The sequence below is a fragment of the Eubalaena glacialis genome, chromosome 4 (genome assembly GCF_028564815.1).
Source record: "Eubalaena glacialis isolate mEubGla1 chromosome 4, mEubGla1.1.hap2.+ XY, whole genome shotgun sequence".
Lineage (NCBI taxonomy): Eukaryota > Metazoa > Chordata > Mammalia > Artiodactyla > Balaenidae > Eubalaena > Eubalaena glacialis.
Window position 1 is genome coordinate 42,801,474 of NC_083719.1, and position 22,295 is coordinate 42,823,768.

General features: G+C 34.8%; 1 protein-coding gene across 1 annotated transcript in view; it reads left to right on the forward strand.

Annotated features, from left to right (window-relative positions):
• MTREX (Mtr4 exosome RNA helicase) overlaps positions 1-22,295 on the forward strand; it is a 130,230-nt gene that overhangs the window by 72,583 nt on the left and 35,352 nt on the right. The window contains exons 17-19 of the mRNA XM_061188945.1: positions 230-402; positions 1,000-1,068; positions 20,975-21,103. Of these exons, the coding sequence (XP_061044928.1) occupies positions 230-402; positions 1,000-1,068; positions 20,975-21,103 (371 nt within the window). The remainder of the gene's footprint in view (positions 1-229; positions 403-999; positions 1,069-20,974; positions 21,104-22,295) is intronic.

A 22,295-nucleotide genomic window follows, 5' to 3' on the forward strand; every position in this document is an offset into this window, starting at 1 on the left:
TGAGTTGGGGAACTGTGAGAAGAGATAGAGAACGTGAACCTTAATGGGGAAGGGAGAAACTAGACAGCATGTCTTATGGTTTTCTCTGAATCTTTTCCTCAAAGCTTCTAACCTAAGCAGTCTGAATTTTTCCCTACAATTGTAGTAGGAAAAAAAGATGTATCTTTGGTATAATTTACATAAGATGTATAATTTTGTGATGTTGTGTATGTGTTTTATTTACTTACAGAGGTAAAGAACTCAGAAGAACAGTATAATAAAATAGTAATACCAAATGAAGAAAGTGTAGTCATCTATTATAAGATTAGGCAGCAGCTTGCCAAATTGGGTAAAGAAATTGAAGAATATATTCACAAACCAAAATATTGCTTACCATTTCTACAACCAGGTCGTTTGGTAAAGGTATGTCATTATTTTTTTCATAAGTTATTTCAATATTTAGTATTTTTTGGATGAAGATTCCAGTTTTTTTTCTTATCTTGGTAAAATACAGTAGTTTTTTGATCTATATTAATTTTATTCTTTTACCTGTTTCATGTGGCACTAAGGAAGGAGGGGTCATGTGAGGGCCTTTTAATCGCTACTGATTTTCATTTGGGGGATATAAATTGAAGTGGACAGTTTTGGAATTAACATGAAATATTTCCAGTTATGAAATGCTGTCCCGAATAAGGCAGTTTTAAGACCTGGATGAATTCATTAGCTATAAAAGACTTCAGATATTCTCCAAACAAATACACCATATCATTTTAACATTTATTTGCCAACTGAGAGATTCCTGTTATTGCTGTTCTGGAGTCCCTTGAAATTTGGCAATGATTTCTTTCTGTAGGGTTAATTTCTTTTTTTTTTTCTTTTTTTTTAAGTTTAACAATGATCTTTCAAAAACATATTTTATCAGGAAAACTCAAAGTTTTATTAGCCTGTAATGTGGGCATGATATCTAAATTGCCTTTTGGACATAAACATTCCTTTTTACTTCCTTTACTTTCTTTTCAGGTAAAGAATGAAGGAGACGATTTTGGCTGGGGTGTAGTGGTGAATTTCTCAAAAAAATCAAATGTTAAGGTAAACTGTTGTCCTAAAAGTGGAATTGTATGTAAATTTTTAGTGAAATGTTTTTTCAGGCTCAGGAAGTTGATCAGATTAGAAATGCCATTACCAAAAAAAAGAAAGAAAAAAAGAAATAGCATTACCTTAAGAGAAACTGTAATAAATTCTATATAAGGAATTAATTTTTTGAATAATCATAAATTTTATCCTTAAAGTGGTATGGTTATTTTCCTAACCCTATCACAGATTTTAATTTCATGACAGTTTTACATTTCTTCTCCGAGTTCACCAGTCCTTTTTATAAATTTACTATTTAAATTGAATATTAGAAAAAATTAGCATCTGACACTGAAAACTGGAATTTTGATTCAGGTATATGTTAGAGACTTAAAAGAAAGAACTTAGGAAATCTGGTTAATTTTACTTACTCTCTCTACATGAAGACAATAATAAAGTTGCTTTTGGTCATTATTTATATAAATACTTTGAAAAGATTACGTATACATAAAGTCAAGGATGATTTTGATAATTTGTTAGAAAAATGATTACCTCAAAATTAAATCAGCCTTCCCGTCTATTATATTTTCTTTACCTGCAATAGGCACCAACCAATAGGTGCCAGTATATGACCTCAGGCAAGACGTTCTGAATCTTCATGCCTGTTTTTTCTTTTCTTTAAAATGAAGGGTTTGCATGAGATGATTTCATGATTTTGTCATTAACTTCTTTGTCCCGCCTATGTGTAAAGGCAATTGAGAATTAAGCTTTGGGATTGAAAGTTAGTCCTGAAATATGTAAATGAACTTTGAGATACTGTGGAGAAATAATTAAGTTCATAGGTTTGTGATAGGAGTTTTGATTAATAATCTACGATTAATCCCACTGAATAGATTATTACCATTTTCATAATTTACAGGAATTTTTTTCAAAGTATTGTCACACTCATTGTCTCATTTGATTCTAATTTAAGAAGCATTCATTAACTATAGACACAATTCCTGTACTCACTCATTTTATGAACAGAGGCAAGCAGGTAATGAAAATATAAGGCAGAATATGAAATGATTTAGTAAAGATATAAGCAAAGTGCATTTGGAGCAGGAGGAGGAAGAAATTTTGTCTGAGCTATTAGAGATGGCACCTGAGAAGGAAGAGAATTTAAAATTTTAAATGGAACCTTGAACACTAAGTAGAATTTCATTTGATGGATATTCGCTGGTGGAAGTAGTATGCAGAAGGCACAGAACATTTCAGGTGAAGGGAAGGAGTAAAATCATAAAAAGTATTGAGGTTAATCATGGAAAGTATTTAAAATACAGATTTTGAGTATGTTGGGTCTAGATTTAAATATTTGAAAGCAGTGGCAGGCCATTGAAGGTTAATTGGTTGGTTGATTGGTTTGCTTGGGTTTTTTTTTTCTTCCAGTTTTATTGAGATACAGTTGACATACAGCATTATATAAATTTAAAGTGTACAATGTAATGATTTGACTTACATACATCGTGAAATGATTACCACAGGACGTTGAGTGAACACCCATCATCACATGTAGATACATTAAAGAAATTTAAAAACTCTTTTTTCCTTGTGATGAGAATTCTTAGGATTTACTCTCTTAACTTTCATGTATAACAGCACTGTTATAATTATAACGTTATAATTATATTATAACATTATAATTAACAGCACTGTTGGTTATATTTATCATGTTGTACGTTATATCCCTAGTATTTATCTTATAACTAGAAGTTTATATCTTTTTATTACTTTCATCTAATTCCCCCTTCCCCTACCCCTGCCTCTGGAAACCACAAATCTGATCTCTTTGTCTATGAGTTTGTTTTTGGAGCATAATTGACTGACAACACTGTTAGTTCCTATTACACAACATAATGATATATTTCTCTACATTTCAAATTGTTCATAATGATAATTCTAGTTGTCACCAGGAAAATATATTACATGGTTATAGACTATATTCCCCACACTGTACATTTCATGCCTGTGACTCATTTATTTAGTAACTGAAAGTTTGTACCTCTTAATCTCCCTCAACTATTTCTCTCCTCCTCCCCTCCTCTTCCCTTCCCTCTGGCAGCCGTCTTTTCTCTGCATCAATGACTCTGTTTCTGTTTGGTTCTGTTTGCTCACTCATTTTGTTTTTCATATTCCACATTTAAGTGAAGTCATCTAGTATTTGTCATTCTCTGTCTGGTTTATTTCATTTAGCATAATACTCTTCAGGTCCATCCATGTTGTTGGACATGGCAAGGTTTCATTCTTTTTCATGGCTTAGTAATATTCCTGTGTGTGTGTTTGTGTGTGTGTGGGAGAGAGAGAGACATCTTCTTTCCTCTGTTGATGGCACTTGGGTTGCTTCCATATCTTGTCTATTATGAGATATACAGTAATACTGCAAGGAACATAGGCGTGCATATATCTTTTTGAATAATAGTGTTTTTGTTTTCTTCAAATAAATACTCAGGAGTGGAATTGCTGAATCATTTGGTAGCTATATTTTCACTTTTTTGAGGAACCGCCATACTGTTTTCCATAGTGGCTGCACCAGTTTACATTCCCACCAACAGTGCACAGGGGTTCCCTTTTTTCCATATCCTCACCAACATTTTTATTTCTTGTTATTTTGATAATAGTCATTCTGTCAGGTGTGAGGTGAATAGCTCATTGTGGTTTTGATTTGCATTACCCTTATGATTAGTGATGTTGCATCTTTTCATGTACCTGATGGCCATCCTAATGACTTCTTTGGAAAAACATCTACTCAGGCCCTCTGCCATTTTTTAATCAGGTTGTTTGGTTTTTTTGATGTTGAGTTTTGTGAGTTCTTTGTATATTTTGGATATTAACCCCTTATCGGATATATCGTTTGCAGATACCTTTTCCCGTTCAGTTGGTGATCTTTTAGTTTTGTTCATAGTTTCCTTCACTGAGCAAAACCTTTTCAGTTTGACTTAGTCCCATTTGTTTATTTTTGCTTTTGTTTCCCTTGCCTGAGGAGACAGATCCAAAAAAATATTACCAAGACCAGTGTCAAAGACTTTACTGCCTGTGTTTACTTCTGGAAGTTTTATGGTTTCACACCTTACATTTAAGTCTTTAATCCATTTTGAATTTATTTTTGAGCATAGAGTGGGAGAGTAGTCTGGTTTGATTCTTCCACGTGTAGCTGTCCAGTTTTCCCAACACCATTTGTTGAAGAGGCTGTCTTTTCCCCATTGTATATTCTTGCCTCCTTTGTCATAGATTAATTGCCCATATAATAGTGTGGGTCCATTTCTGGACTCTATTCTGTTCCATTGATCTATGTGTCTTTTTTTTACGCCAGTACCGTGCTGTTTTGATGACTGTAGCTTTGTAGTATAGTTTTTTTGTTTTTTGGGGTTTTTTTAATTTATGGCTATGTTGGGTCTTCGTTTCTGTGCGAGGGCTTTCTCTAGGTGCGGCGAGCGGGGGCCACTCTTCATCGTGGTGCGCGGGCCTCTCACTATCGTGACCTCTCTTGTTGTGGAGCACAGGCTCCAGACGCACAGGCTCAGTAATTGTGGCTCACGGGCCCAGTTGCTCCACGGCATGTGGGATCTTCCCAGACCAGGGTTTGAACCTGTGTCCCCTGCATTGGCAGGCAGATTCTCAACCACTGCGCCACCAGGGAAGACCCTGTAGTATAGTTTTGAATCAGGGAGTATAATACCTCCAGTTTTTGTTTTTCTTTCTCAAGGTTGTTTTTCTTTCTCAAGCTTGTTTTGGCTCTTTGTGGTCTTTTGTGTTTCCATACATATTTTAGAATTATTTGTTCTAGTTATGTGAAAAATGCCATTGGTATTTGATAGGGATTGTATGGAAACTATAGATTGCCATGGGGAATATGGTCATTTTAACAATATTCTTCCAGTCTATGATCACAATATTCCTTTCCATCTGTTCGTGTTGTCTTCAATTGCTTTCATTACTGTCATGTACTTTCCCTATAGTATAGTATAGTTTTCTTATGGTACAGGTCTTTTACCTCCTTAGTAAGATGTAGTCCTAGGTATTTTATTCTCTTTGGTGCAATTGTGAATGGAATTGTTTTCTTGATTTCTCTTTCTCATAGTTCTTTGTTAGTGTATAGAAGTGCAGCAGATTTCTGTGTATTAATTTTGTGTCCTGCAACTTAACTGAATTCATTGATGAGTTCTAGTAGTTTTTGGTGGCATCTTTAGGATTTTCTATGTATAGTGTCATGTCATCTTCAGACAGTTAAAGTTTTACTTCTTCCTTTCCAATTAGGATTCCTTTTATTTCTTTCTCTTGTCTGATTGTTGTGGCTAGGACTTCCACTACTGTGTTGAATAGAAGTGGTGAGTGTGGACATCTTTGTTTTGTTCCGGATCTTAGAGGAAATGCTTTCAGCTTTTTTACCATTGAGTATGATGTTAATTGTGATTTGTCATATATGGCCTTTATTATGTTGAGGTATGTTCCCTCTGTACCTACTTCGTTGAGAGTTTTTATTGTAAATGGGTGTTGAATTTTATCAAAAGCTTTTTCTGCATTTGTTGAGATGATCATGTGATTTTTATTCTTCAGTTTGTTAATGTGGTGTTTCATTGACTGATTTGTGGATATTGAACTGTCCTTGCATCCCTGAGATAAATCCCACTTGATCTCGGTTTTGGTCTTTTTAACGTAGTATTGAATTTGGTTGGCTAATATTTTGTTTAGGATTTTTGCATTTATGTTCAGCAGTGATATTAGCTTCTAATTTTTCTTGTGATATCTTTGGTTTTGGTGATGGCCTTGTAGAAGGAATTTGGAAGTGTTCCTTTCTCTACAATTTTTTGGAATAACTTGAGCAGGATAGTTGTTAACTCTTCCCTAAATGTTTAGTAGAATACACCTGAGATGCCATCTTGCACATCTTCACTTTCTTGGCAATGTTCTTTAAAGCACGAAAGTTTTAAATTTTGATACAATACAATTTCTTTTGTTGTTGTTGTTACTTAGGCTTTTGATGTCATATATAAGAAACCACTGCCAACATCAAGATCATGAAGATTTACCCCTATGTTTTTTTCTACGTTTTATAGTTTTAGCTCTTAACATTTAGGTCTTTGTTCTGTTTTGAGCTGATTTTTATATGTGACTTAAGAATCCAACTTTTTTCTTGTCCTAGGACTATTTGTTGGAAAATTCTTTTCTCATTAAACGATGCTGGCACCCTTGTCAAAACTCATATGATCATGGACACATGAGTTTATTTCTGGATTCTCAGTTCTGTTCAGTTGATCTATATCTTTATCCTCATGCCAGTACCATACTGTCTGTATTACTGTATCTTTGTAGTTAAGGTTTGAAGAAATGGATTGGTAAGACCTCCGCCTTTATTCAGGATTGTGTTGTTGGCTATTCTGTGACCCTTACAAGTCCATGTGAATTTTATTATCTGTCAGTTTCTACAAAGAAGTTAGCTGGGATTCTGATAGGGATTTCATTTAATCTTTAGATCATTTTGGAGAGAGTATTGTCAGCTTACAAGTCTTGAGTCTTTCGATTGTGAACATAGGAAGTTTTCCCGTTTTTTTAGATCTTTTGAAATTGCTTGCAACAATAATTTGTTTTCCAAGTATAAATTTTGCACTTCTTTTGTTAAATTTATTCCTGAGTATTTTAATCTTTTGATGTTATCATAAATGGAATTGTTCTTTTGATTTCATTTTTTAATATTTCATGGCAAGTATATATTAACACAGTTGACTTTATATATTGATCTTGCATTCTGTAACTTTGCTAACTTTATTAGTTCTAATAGTTCTAATAGTGGGTTCTTTAGGATTTTCTTGTCTGCAAATAAAGGTGGTTTTACTTCTCCCTTTCCATTCTGGATGCATTTTATTTACTCTTTTTGCCTAATAGGCCTGGCTAGAACCTCCAGTACAATATTGATGGAGCAGATGCCCTTGTCTTTTTCCTAACCTTGAGGGGGGGGGAACATTCATTGAGGTGGGGGAACATTCATTCTTTCACCATTAAGTATGTTTTCTTAAGTGTCCTTTATTGAGTTGAGGAAGTTTCCTTCTTTTCCTAGTTTGTTGAGTGTTTTTTTCATGAGAGTTGTTTTTTGTCAAATGCTTTTTATATGCCTATTCAAATAATCATGTGGTTGTTTTTTATTCTCTTTTGTATTTAATCTGATGAAGTATATTATACTAATTGATTTTCAAATACTAAACCAACTTTGGATTCCTGGGATGAATCGTACTTGTTCATTCCCTGTTATCCTTTTTCTGTGTTAATGGATTTGGTTTGCTAGTATGTTGTTAAAGATATTTGCACCCATATTCAAAGGAGATAATGGTTTGTAGTTTTCTTTTCTTTTGCTGTCTTTCCCTGGGTTTGGTATCAGGGTAATGCCTGCCTCACATAATGCGTTAGGAAGTGTTCCCCTCCTCGTCTATTTTTTGGAGGAGTTTTTTAAGAATTTATATTAATTCTTTAAATATTTGGCTGTGAGGTCACCTGCCTGGGCTTTTCTTTGTGGATTGTTTATTGATTGTTAAATCAGTTTCTTTATTTGTTATAGGTCTGTTCAGATTGTCTGTTTCTGAAACAGTTTCAGTGATTTGTCGTTTTAGGAATTAGTCCATTTCATCTAAGTTACCTAATTTAGTGGTGTACAGTTGTTCATAATATTGCTTTATAATCCTTTTTATTTCTGTAAAGTTGTTAGTAATGTCTCCTCTTTCATTTCTTTTTTTTTTTTTTAAACATCTTTATTGGAGTATAATTGCTTTACAATGGTGTGTTAGTTTCTGCTGTATCGCAAAGTGAATCAGCTATACGTATACATATATCCCCATATCCCCTCCCTCTTGCTCTCCCTCTTGCTCTCCCTATCCCATCCCTCTAGGTCACAAAGCACCGAGCTGATCTCCCTGTGCTATGTGGCTGCTTCCCACTAGCTATCTATTTTTCATTTGGTAGTGTATATATGTCCATGCCACTCTCTCACTTCGTCCCAGCTTACCCTCTTTCATTTCTGATTTTGATAATTTTAATCTTTCACCTAGCTAAAGGTTTATCAGTTTTGTTCATCTCAAAGAATCAGCTCTTGGTTTCATTGATTTTTCTTTTTTTTTAAGTTTCATTAATTTCTGCTTTATTTATAATCTTTATCATTTCCTTCCATCTCCTAGCTTTAGATTTAGTTTGCGGTTCTTTGTCCATTGTCTTTAAGTAGAAGATTAGGTTATTAATTTGAGATTTTCTTCTTTTATAATACATTTATACCAATGTCTTTTATAAGACGTTTATACCAATAAATTTCCATCTGCAAGGAATTTAGCTGCATGAATTTTGGCGTATTGTGTCTTCATTTTCATTCATCTCAAAGCATTTTTAAATTTCCCTTTTGAGTCCTTTGACCCATTGGTTATTTAAGAATGTGTTAATTTCCATATATTTGTGAATTTCCTAAATTTCTGTCTGCTTTTGATTTCTAATTTCATTCTGTTGTTGAGAACATACTTGTTATTATTTCATTCCTTTTGAATTTAGTGAAGTTTGTGCAGTGACCTAACATGTTCTCTCCTGCAGAATGTTTCATGTGCAGTTGAGAAGAATGTATATTCTGTTGAGGTAAGATGTTCTTTAGGTATCTGTTAGGTCTAGTTTTTTTTTAGAGTGTTGTTCAGGTCTTCTATTTCTTTCCTTGCAGATCCTTCTTTCTAGTTGTTTTATGCATTGTTAAAAGTGGGGTATTGAAGTCTCCCAACTATTATTGTTGAAATGTTATTTCTTCCTTCATTTCTGTCAATTTTTGCTTTATGTGTTTTGTGTTCTGCTAAAGTGTGTTTCATCTTATGATTAGTATAGCCTACTTCAGCTTTCTTTTGATTGTTGTTCATATGCTATATCTCTTTCCATCTTTTTTACTTTCAGTCTTTTTCGTATCAGTGAATTTAAGCTATGTCTCCTGTAGACAGCATGGTTGGATATTGTTTTATCTAATCTGAAAAATCTCTGCCTATCGATTGGGCTGCTTAATCCATTCACATTTAATGTTATTATTGGTATGACTAGATTGATGGCTGTCTTTGTTTTCTATGTGTCATTTCTTTTTTTGTTTTTCTGTTCCTCCTTTAGTGCTTTCTTTTGCATTGAGTACCTGTTTTCTAATGTGACATTTTAATTTATTTCATGGGCTTTTTTCTCTACCTATATTTTTTGTTATTTTCTTAGTGGTTGCTAGGGCTTTCCATATACATATTAACATAATAGAATAAGCTTCAGATTTATACTAACTTAATTCCAGTTAGATATAGAAACATTACTCTTTTATGCCTCTGTTCCATTTTCCCTCTTTTTGTGGTATATATGTTATAGATGTTATACCTATAAATGTTACAAACCCAACAATACATGTTATAATTATTACTTTAGATAATGTTATGACTTTTAAAGAAGCTTAGAGGAGAAAGGAGAGTAAGTATATATTTATAACTTCTGTTATATTAACCTTATTTATCATTTCTGGTTGTCTTTCTTAATTCCTATGAATTCAACTTACCATCTAGATTTATTGACTTAGCCCAATACTGCTTTGCTCCCACCTACTTCCTTTGTGCTATTATTGGCAAATATACTACATTTCTGTTATAGGCTCAACAGTCTCAAAAATTCAATATATACATTTTGTTTTATATAATGAGTTTTTAAGTCATTTAAGAGAAAAGGGAATAGTCAATTATTTTGTCTTTTATAATTACCATTACCAGAGTTGTTTCTTCATGTGGATTCAATACTACGACTGGTGTCACTTACTTTCAGCCTCGAGAACTTCCTTTAGTGTTTTCTGTAAAGCTAGTATGCCAGCAAAAAATTCTCTCAGTTTTTTGTTTATTCGGGAATGCTTGTTTTTGAACGATAACTTTGCCTGCATATAGATTTCTTGGTTAAGAGGTTTATTCTGTGAATATGCTAACCCACTGCCTCTGGCCTCCATCATTTCTCCTGAGAAGTTTCTGCTATTAACCTTATTGTAGTCTCCTTGTAAAAAATAAGTCTTGTTTTTCTCTTACTCCTTTCAAGATTTTCTATTTATGTTTGGTTTTTGCATTTTTGCTGTGATATGTGTATTTGGGCATCTTTTTACATTTACTCTGTTTGGAGTTCATTGAGTTTCCTGTAGATTGTTTTTCAATTAATTTTGGTAAGTTTTCAGCCATTATTTTATTAAATATTTTTTCATTACTTCTTTCCTCTTTTTCTGGTATTCCCATTATGTTTATGTTGTCATTCTTATTGGTGACCTACATTTCTCTGTGGCTTTGTTCATTTTTCTTCCTTTTTTTTTCCTCCCTCTGTTTTTGGATTGTATCATCTCTTCCAGCCTGTCTTCAAATTTGTTAATGCTTACTTATACTTCACATATGCTGTTGAATTCCTCTAGTGAGTTTTTCATTTCAGGTATTTCACTTTTGAAATCCAGAATTTCCTGTTGGTTCCTTTTATCATATCTATCTATTGATATTCTCTATCTGATTGTTACTGTCAATCAAATTGGGACATTGATTATTGTCCCTTCCTTTACTTCTTTAATTATGGTTCCATAGTTCTTTGCGCATATTTATAATGGCTACCTTTAAGACTTTGTTTAATCCAACATGTGGTCACTCTCACAGGCACTTTCTGTTGCCTGCTTTTTTTTCTGTTTTATTCGTTATGGTTCATACTTTTCTGTCTTTGTCCATGTCTCATAATTTTTCCTTAGAAATTGGACATTTTAAATAATATATTGTAGCACTCTTGGTACTGGTTTCCCCCACCCCCCAAGCCAGGTTTATTGTTGTTATTTGCTTGTTTATATGTTTCATGAGCAGCTAGATTTTTTGAGTGAAGTGTATTCCACCTCCCTCTTCCCACTACAATGCTGAACCTTTTATGTTGGCACAGCCTTGGATATGCCCATAGTTACTCTGGGATGACAGTGGTTTTAAAAAGGGTCTCTTTGTGTCTTTCCCTGAACATACCCTTCTGTTAAGCCCCACTAATTGCAGGAGGCTCCTCCTAGCTTCCCCCCCACCTCCCCCCGACCCCAGGTTCTCTCCTGTAAACTAGCTGGCCTCCACATTTCGTCTGTATTTCCAGTGATTCTACAGATTTCCTCCATTTGTGTTTCACCACGGCCTTCACTGTTTTGGAGCATGCTCTAAAGTTTGAACTTCCCCAGCCTCTATTGTGAATGAAATCACGTTCTTTTGGAAGGTATTAAGAGCTGTTTTAAGGCCTGCTTCTCCCCTCAGGCACAATCGCTGAGCCAAGTTCTAAAGCTTGGTGTGGGAACAGTGGTCCACTTCTCTCTGGGTGACACTCCTGCTTTAGGACCTGAGGGCTAAGTGGAGCATAAGAGCCTTACATCTTCTCAGCTTGCCTCTCCCAGCTTGGAATCAATGTCTTATAAGCCAGGACAAGGGTAGTTGAGGCCCCAGTATTCTCAGCAGTGCTACCCCCAAGATAGTCTCTGGCTAAGCAGTGGGGACAGGGCAGAAAAGAGGAGCCCCCACCTCTCAGCCCCTACAATCCCCTACTTGCCTAGAACTTAGCCCTAGCAATAGGTAGGTGGGAGCACGATAAGAAATGTTGATATCATGCTCTTCCTGGGAAGATAGACCTCTACCTGAGATTTGCAGGTGGAGCAGCCCTCCTGTGTTCTGGGCTTCACCAGTCCGCAATTCCTGTTTTCTTGAGTTAGGAAGGAATGAGAGGGGAGTGGTCTTGGTTTAGATATCACAAATTCTTACTGAATTTTCGTAGATTTCCTTGAATATGTTTATTCCTTTGCTATATGCCCTTAGAACCATTTCCAGAGACTTTAAATGGTTGGGTTTTTGTAATTTTCTCCAGTTTTGCTGGGGAGCAGGTTTGTGGAGCTCCTTATGCTGTCATGCTGGTAGTTGACAGGTTTTACATTTTTAAAGGAGAAAAATTATAGCGAATATAATTGCATTCACACACACACACACACACACACACACACACACACACACTGTGGATAGGTTTCTTAATTATTTGTCTCTACTGGTCCTTAATCCATGTACAAAAATAGTGCCAGTTGATGAGAGTTCTTTTAGGCAAAGATGGAATGGGGAATAGAGAGGAACACATTCATTTTTTTCTGCTTAAATTGATGGTGAAACTGATTTTTCCATTGAGCTCTTTACATTTGTTCACTAAAAATATGAAGTATATTTTTATTAATTTTGTAATCTAGGTCAGAATACTAATTCAAAGATTTTTGTGGGCAGTTGGGTTTGCTAGAGAGAGAGGCATCAACTTAAAAAATTTGCACAACCTAAAAGCTGAGAATTATGTTGTATTTGGTGGACTTACTGAGAAGCCAGTATATTTGAGGAAAAGTCATAAAATTATAAATCACATCAGTTCATTTAGTCCCATGTAGTTAATTCCTGTTGATCTGGATGAAGTCATCAGATTTTCTATTAAAGTTTTGTAATTTCTTACCTAGTTCAGGGGTATGACCTAAAAGTTAAAAGGAACAATGTTTACCAAAGATTCCTTTTATGAATCTTCTTTTATGAATCTTCATTTTTTAAAAGCATCAGAGTAAAACAGTGATTGTCTATAAATGACAAGACTTAAAATGGCATGGTTAAAGATCTGATTACAGTGCAGTTGACAAGAAACTTGGGTGTTTCTGGGTCATACAACATTTTAAGATAATTATGAGTTATGACTAATAACATTATACCAGGGCATATCAAATTTTTAGGAATTAAATTTTGGGATATCTACATTAATGACATTTACCTATACAATATAACCTTAGAAGATTTATCTCCAGTAAATGGCAATGCTCCTCAAGTAATTTAACATACCATATAAGCCTAATTAGTTTAACATTCCTTTCTGAGATGTCTCAGAATTTCTTTGAAGCATCCTAGAGTTAGCTGGAGGTCAAAAGAACTTCAGTTAGAATTTTATGTTTGGGAAGTTTGTCAAAAATATCAAAAAGTTTCAAAACACTTGGTAAAATCACTGCGAAACAATACTTGTTCACTTAACCAGAGTGATAAAAGATTTCACAAACAAATACAGATCACTTAAAGGCAAAGAAACTCATACAATCTGTTATCAAAAGCAGTACTCCAAGAAGACTTTGTTCTCTTAACAGAGAGGAACCAAATCCAGTGTTGCACCAGCCTACTTTTGATAACAAAATCCATTTACATAATCAAATTTAATCTAATCCCAGCCTGACCATGTACAAAACTCCTTTTCAGGGTTCCTTTTACAAACCTTCCACAGTTTTCTGTACTCTTATTAGTTTGTCCCTTATTTTTTCATCTTGAAACAACTGGCTCTAGGACAAAACATTCTTTCCCCTTAACAAAATATATTTTCATTCCTCATGCCTTCTTTTGCATACATTTCATTTTCCTTACATACTGAAATGTTTCCCTTACTATCTTTAGTAACTTTAACTACATATTACTATTTTAACCCTTAAAAACCTTAATCTCTAGCAAAAACCAACAAGCAGCAAGTAATTGTGAACTTTTTGTCATACCAGCATTTCCTGGTTGGAATATTCCATAACCTAGAAACATCCATCTTCTCACAGCATAATTTCTTTCCTCAGTGTGGTATAAGATGTGTCTAATAAACCCGAATTAGTTCCCTCTTGTAAGGAGACAGAGGTAGGTAAATTTAGACCTGTTTAGCAATTAATGTTCTAGTGTTTTATCTTATTTGAAATAACCTGGGTATTCAATGAATTCCCATCATTTAACTTAACTTAGCAAAATTCAAATTACCAAAAATCTGGAAAAACTATTTTAGAGAGACAAACCCAAAGCATAATTATTCCTAAAAGTGTTCACCTGAAAACTCTTACCTCATTTACCTTTATTTTGTAACTTATGAAAATCATACCAAGTTAAATTTTTTCTTGCTGACAAACTCTATAACAGAAATAACATGAATTTATTGGTCTTCAGTAAACCTAGGTACAATAAAAGTCAGACATGTCTGTATTGATATTTCCTAGATCATGTGAACCTGAAATTCATTCTGGCCAGTTTCTTTTATATTTAGAAATATTTAGTTTATAAGCACTTACTTTTAAGTCAATTAAGTAGAACTCTTTTATAAGTTTAATTTTGGTAATGTTTTCCAGAGGTAGAGACATCTCATATATATAATGTACACACATACATATAAACAGACAAAATCAGAGATCTCACAGCTTAACTTTAAAAAGTTAGTTAAGGGGGCCTCCCTGGTGGCGCAGTGGTTGAGAATCTGCCTGCCAGTGCAGGGGACACGGGTTCGAGCCCTGGTCTGGGAAGATCCCACATGCCGCTGAGCAACTAGGCCCATGAGCCACAATTACTGAGCCTGCGCATCTGGAGCCTGTGCTCCGCAACAAGAGAGGCCGCGATAGTGAGAGGCCCGCGCACCGCGATGAAGAGTGGCCCCCGCTTGCCACAACTGGAGAAAGCCCTCGCGCAGAAACGAGGACCCAACACAGCGATAAATAAATAAATTAATTAATTAATTAAAAAGTTAGTTAAGAATCAGGTATTAAAATATAAACTTACTAGTTTATAAATAACAGTTGGAATAAGTTAAATTTGCTGAGATGAGCAGGGCTTCACTATTTGTGGAAAAGGCTTTTAAGATTTGTATTTGTCCTTGATAAACTGTTAAGGAGGCTATGAATTAGATTTTGGGTGAGGGAGCCTTTCCAGAGACTTGAGCTTAAAAAGTCCTACCTCCCCCACCCCGTGGCCTTTTTCTAGGTTTCAGGTTTTACCAGACTGAGCTAATTTGACTCACTTTCAAGTCACTGTGGGCTGTATTTACATTTCTAATTTGTAGAGATTTACAAGACAAAGACAGTTGCTTTTAATTCTCTGAAGAACTGGTCTTCTGCCAAAATTATATTAAAGATTGATTTGCCCAACTATATTTTATTTAATTTGCTTTTTTTTAATATCAGAAGATTTCCAACTGAAAATTGAGTTCTACGTTCTAGAACTTTATGGTTCAATTTATCATGCGTTCAAAGGCTTGCATAAGGCATTTAACAAAGACCCTCTTTCTGATTGCATAGGTTAGACCCAGAGCAAAATCTTTATTCTTCTTATTAGCCCCTGAACATTAGCTCCCAGTCTTGTACCATATTGAGGAAAGAAGATGGATATTTCTAGAGTTTATGGAATATTCCAATTAGGAAATGCTGGTATGCCAAACAGTTCACAATTTTACTTGCTGCTTGTTGGTTTTCACTAGAGTTTAAGGTATTTAAGTGTTCCTTTTACTGTGTGGGTTCAGGTAACTCTACTGGTTTCTGTTAGTACGTTTAATTAATATTGTCTGAAGGGCAGATTTATATGCCCTGTCCTGTACTTCCAGGCAGGGGACGCATTCCCCAGTGAAACATGTCTATCTCACAATATAATTAGGCAAAAGAGATGTAACCATCTTATATAAGATCTATTTAAATATACCAAATTTTATAAACTTTATCTCAGTTCTGTCAACTTTTGTACCTTTAACTTTAGTTTGTATTAGGGCACTATCAACATACCTTTGTCTTATAAGGAGTCCAGAAACTTTTCTTTTTATCCCAACCATTTAATCTGTTTTTATATAAAAGGCTTTGGGATTCCCAATGAGATGTTGAGGCAAAGGACTCAGGCCCCTTTGTTGATTTTTTTTTAACTTGATTAATTGGCCCAAGCAATTGTTGGTCAGTTATCTCAGTGCAATTTTTTCAGACTTTTTTTTACCCCAGACTTGTTTGGAGCCCTTTAATGTTGGGAACCAATGGGGGGGGGGTCCCTTTGACCCATCCAATCTTAGGTAGTGTTGTATCAGAACCTTTTGTTTTAATCCCATTAACATCCATTTTATTTATTCTGTTTTAAAATAACCATGTAAAAATTTCTTTATCCATTTGGGACGAGGCCCTTTAAAATTTCTCCCTTTTTGTGAAGAAGTCTCTAGACTTTTTCTTCAGTTTTTTTCTTACTTCCCTGTTAATCAACCTAATTAACATGAATTATCCTAGTGTTTTTATTAGCATCTGTAAGACCCATGAAGGGAAAACAGAGTGCACAAATAAAGCTTCCCAAGCCATGTTTTCTTTTCGTTTGGGTTAAATTAAAGGAGTTCTCAGGTTAACCATTTTATCTTTTTCTACCTTCTGATTTGATTTTTTCATAGGTACCAATAGAACAGCTGTTTATAATGAGAGCTCTAAAAATTTACCAGTTTAGAAGTTTCTCAAATTTAAACGATCCATCATCTGGCCATTAACGAGATATATCTTAATAGGGACTCAAACCAATAAAATTCAAGAGGCATGCCCACAAGACAGTGTGAAGGAAGCCACCTAAACAAAATCCAGAAAATTTACTCCCCACGATAGTAAAAGACCTTCGTTGTACAGGCTGATACAAGGAAGGTTAAGATGGCAGAAAGCCCCCTGAAAGTTGGCACAGTCAGACAAAAGATTGCTCAGAATCCCAGTCTGTTCAATGGGCTGCGAAATGTACACCATATGTGTACTTTATGGATGGCAGAGACCAAGTTCTCAGAACACACACACACACACACACACACACACACACACAGTGCTGAAGAAGATTGGGTAGAACATTTACCTCTCAAAGACACGGAAAGATAAATGCAAGTTCCCACTAAAAGAACTTTTTCTTTACGGTCAGAATTCTGAAAATATGTTTTATCAAGCTGGATTTCTCTAACTTAACTGCATATGCAATAAAAGAGCCCCCATCTTAGTCATTTTCAGGGCAAGATTTCCTTTAATCCCCAATTAAAGTACTTGTAAGTGTAAGTTTTGCATGTACATGAACCTGGTAATTTGTCACTCCTTTTGTTTTGAAAGTTTTGTTCCCTGTTCTGAGGTCAGTTTGTTGAGATAAAGTAGGTAGTGACAATCCTGTGGTGGGCCAGGGTGCTGTTTGTGAGCTTAACTCCTCTAGGTTTTACCCTGGAGCTGTTTTAGCTCTCTTACGTGTCTCAGTTTTTCCCGGCAGTATCCTGAGACCACTGTGGGTGCTCAGATCATGGAGTGACCAACTCTTATGCATATCCCCCGCAGAGCAAATTTTTAATTAAAGTGAGTGGGTTTCCCTGTAGGGGCAGCCGCATATTATGAGGGCTTGCCTCCACCACTCCCACAAGCGTCTTAGTTGCCTGAAAAAGCCGTTGCCACCTGGGAGGAGATGTTCCTTTTTCGGAGCAGAAAGCTCTCATGAGATACCTCACTTTTATTTCAATAAACTGTTAAAGTAGCCAATTCAAGGAAAAATGAGAAGCCAGTCTTCTACCTAATTATGCACTCCAGCCTTACTCAGTGTCTTTCAGCTGAGCAAAGTCTTCCCAGTGTCTTTCAACGGAGGATAACCAACTCAGTGTCTAAACTAAGCAAAAGTCTTCCCAGTGTCTTTCAACTGAGGTTAACCTGCTCAGTGTCTAAACTGAGCAAAAATCTCCCCAGTATCTTTCAACTGAGGGTGAACCAGGTACCTCTTCTTGAAACAAAGTTTCAAAGATAACCTGCTCCTCCAAAGAGGAGACTTAGGAGATTCGAGAACCAGGAGATAAACTGGAGATTAAATAAAACATAGGAGATTCGAGAACCAGAAGAGACCCACCCAAATTTGTCTGGACTCTCCGAGGAGGCAGACAGGCCCAAGTGGCCTCAGCTGGTACCAAGGCTCCGGATCCTCAGAGAGTTCAGGCAAAGGAGAGAAGTCTGCTCTGGGTCCCTTTGTTAGTCGCCAAAACAGTCGACTGAAAAAAAATTGCACAACCTAAAAGTTGAGAATTATGTTTTATTCGGCAGACTTACTGAGACCTTAAGCCCGGGAAAGAGCCTCTCATATAGCTTTGAGGCACTGTTTTGAAGAGGTAAGGGAGAAGCCAGGATATACGGAGTTTTTGCAGACAAACAAAAACTAGGTAGTCAGAACATCAAAAGATTACAGTTAATTAAAGAAAACCATACACCTCAAGTTAATGAATTTAACACTTTTCCGTGTATCGGAAGATGCAAGCATCTGGGCTTATTGAAATTGTTCCTTTGATATGCACCTTAACTGCCCTGTTTTTCTCCATCCTGTATCCCCTCAGAGTGTACCATTGGGGGTGGCTGCGGAGGCTGATAGCTTGATGGCAGGCAGCCTGTTTATCTTGATCCTGAGCTCCCCTCAGGATGCACCATCAGGGGTGGCTTCACTGGCTGATGGCTGCAGCATTCTTTGCTCGCTGATACGGCAGGTGACATGACATCCTTTGTCCACAGAGGGAAAGTACATACTGATGAAGAAAATATTTTGAAGCATTTTAAGGAGATAAAAATGCATTGTCAATATTTATTTTGTATTTGTTTCTTTACATTCTATAATCTTGAGATTATCAAAATTATATTTCTCTTATGTGAAGGTTGATATTGTTGACCCACCTTTACCAAAGTACAGAACTAGAAAAAATTTGCTGAGAAAAGTTTTATCATTTTAGGAAATAAATTTAATAGCAAGTTTTCATTTAATGCAACAATAAAGAAAGCTTTCAAAAGAGTTTCCATAGTAACACTTGAGAATATCTCTGTAATGTTGTAAATGGTTTTGGTAGTTCTACAAAGATAATTATATATGAGATGATAGGGAGAATATTAAGTTTATAAATAAAATCTACAGAAATCGAATTAAAGCCAATAACAGAGTTCTAGATTGTCTAAACACATTAAAGATTCTTCATAAATCTTAGGTTATTTTTGTCCAAATACTCGTATGTCCTATAACACCTTGTAGTTAATTTATTCATCATATTGTGAAATGCATCTTATTTAGAGGGGTTTTTTCCCCTCTGGAAAGCTAAATATTATAATCACTGGTTCTCGTTATGGTTCTTGGCCCCTTGGAAGAGTTAACAGTTGGTCATAACTATTTACCTCATTTTACTCATTTTGTATTAACTAAGAGAGAGAGAGCTATGTATGCGTGTGTGTGTGTGTGTGTGTGTGTGTGTATATACACACACAATCTTTTCAGATACAAGTCTAATTGAAAATACTGTCTTTGAATCTGTATCAAGCTGAAAAATGTTTGAAAACTTCTTTAAAAATAACCATATTTTGAATAAAAATATGTGCCGAGAAAAAACTAGTTTTCTTTTTGAATTGGAAAATGGAGCTTATGCTTTCTTTGAGGAAATTTGTACTCAGAAGTTTAAGATAATTATGATTATATTTTTGGTTTGTTTTGGAAATATATTTTACTATGCTGAGGCAGATTGATAGTTTTATTACAGAAATAGATTGTAGGAATGGATTCATGGTCATTTCTTGACAGTTTTTCATTTTTGCACAGGAACTGTGCAGGTGGGGGTGGGAGGAGAACAAGTCATCACTTCTTGCCATGTTCCCCTCTCAATCAAAATAACTCTCCCTTAAGGGGAATCTGCCTACATTGTTAGTGGGAATGTAAATTGGTGCAGCCACTATGGAAAACAATATGGAGGTTCCTCAGAAACTAAAAATAGAGTTGCCATATGATCCAGCAATCCCACTCCTGGGCATATATCCGAACAAAATTATAATTAAAAAAGATACATACACCCCTATGTTCATAGCAGCACTATTCACAATAGTCAAGACATGGAAACCTAAATGTCCATCAACAGATAAATGAATAAAGTGTGGTATGTATATTGATACAATGGGATGCTGCTCAGTCATTAAAAAAAAAACAAAAACAAAATAGTGAACAAAATAATGCCATTTGCAACAACATGGATGGAACTAGAGATTATCATACTAAGTGAAGTAAATCAGACACAGAAAGACAAATACCATGGTATCACTTATATGTGGAATCTAAAATATGACACAAGTGAACCTATCTATGAAACAGAAACAGACTCACAGACATAGAGAACAGACTTATGGTCTGACTTGTGGTCTGGGGAGGGATGGAATAGGAGTTTGGAGTTAGCAGATGCAAACTATTATATATGGAATGGATGAACAACAAGGTCCTACTGTATAGCACAGGGAACTATATTCAATATCTTGTGATAAACCATAATGGAAAAGAATATAAAAAAGTGTATATATATGTATAACTGAATCACTTTGTTGTGCAGCAGAAATTAACACATTGTAAATCAGCTATACTTCAATTTTTTTAAAAAACTTATCCCTTTATCTAATTTTATGCAAAAGAGATTATTCAAATATTGAATTAAAAAGCAAAGAGGAATTCTTTACTGAAGAAAAAAGTCTTCTATTACTATTTGAAAAATGTTGCTCTCAAACATAAATTGTCATAGTGCAGAAGATGTGTTTAGTGTTAGGTCTTTGAGAATCATGTTTTTATTAGAGAATATAAAAGACTAAAAGACTTTTAATGAAATGATATGAAACCACAGAGTAGAGATGCCAGTATACTAAGCAATAAAATAATCTGCTCTGAATATATTTTTCATCTTGTTTAATTAAGGTTATTTGAAGATACATACTCATTTTCTGATACTGATAATTCCTTTTGGTTTCTTTTTCTAATTCTGGCATAACATGAAATAAAATTATAAACCGATCATTAGAAACTTAAAATGGCATATCAGTTGACAGTGATCATAACATTTAAATTTGTAATTATCAAGTAATTTCTGTGTTTTTTCATCCAGTGGAGCATGTTGAAGGATGAAAAGAGACAGGCTTCATTTCATGAAATTAACATTTATTGTGCATTACGTAAGTCATAGTGCTAAGTACTGAGAACATAGTTCCTGTACACATGGAACTTAAAATTTGTGTGCCAGTTTTTAAGAATTAATAAACTTCTTTTACCCTGTTTTTTTCTAGCCTAATTCTGGTGAACTGGATCCTTTATATGTAGTGGAAGTACTTCTGCGCTGTAGCAAAGAGAGCTTGAAAAATTCAGCTACTGAGGCTGCAAAACCAGCTAAGTCTGATGAGAAAGGAGAGATGCAGGTTTGTACTTTATTTTTCATTTTCAGATTTCACATATTTTGTACATTATTTATAATCACTAGCTTTCCTGAATGTGATTATAATGAACATACTGTCATGATTTCCTAATTGGAAGTTTTCAAGGTATGTGAAAGCCATCTAACACCAGTAGGATGATTAATCTCCTTATCAAATTATGGCCAGGTAATTAGTGACAAAGTGAAAGATAAAGAGAATTTAATAATTTAAATTTTCACATGAAGCTGGAATTTACCTGAGCTAAAAAAGATGTTTTATCATTATTTTGCGATTGTATCATTTTACACTTTATTCCATCCATATTGTTTATTACATTCCTGTGAAAATAATGATTGAAAATAACGAGCCAGTGTTTTGATAATGAAAAAGTTCTACCTAAGTTTCCTTAAAATCGTTTAATTTACATGTGCTTTTAATTAAATGCAAAACATTCAGCTTGCCACATGAGATACACATATTACTTAAATGTCTCCTATTTTATTTCATTTTAAAATAATTAATATAGAGTAATTGTAGGTAAGCCTTACTGTGGAGAGTCCAAGTATCTATTTGAAGAGTAATATCGTACTGAAATTTTGTTATTTTTAAACACTGCTTTAAGTATATGGTGTATTGGCTAAGTCTTTTAGGAAATGTCATTGTAATGATACTTGTCATAACAGGCTTTGGTTTGTGGAAAGTAAAATCTGCCACTGTAGCATCATCGGCTGCTGCTTTGCATCAGTGAAATGAATGTGAGATTCAAAGCTGACAGTATTTAAAAAGACTGTTTATTATTAAACATTTTAAAATAATGATTTAAAAGTCTAGTTATTTATAATTCTGAATACCAGCTAGCCTATGATCTTTGTTCCTCACTCTTCTAATTTGCTCTCCTCCAGAATTCCACCACCATTGAAACTTACATGATTTACGTTTCCCTAACATTTATTTTGTCAACTGACTGCCTAACTAAAATTAGGCTGAAATTCCCACAATTTGGCATATATTCATTGTGGCCAAAGGAATCTTTGAAGTTGGAATGGCAAATATGTGGCATGCATTGCAACATTCTCCTTCTCTCATGGCAGATATTAATAATAAGTCATGGGCCCCTTTTACACTCAAAGCTTATTAGACTCTTGCTGAGAAAATGATCTAATGAGTAATTCATTGGAGTTAGTATTTTAGGTGA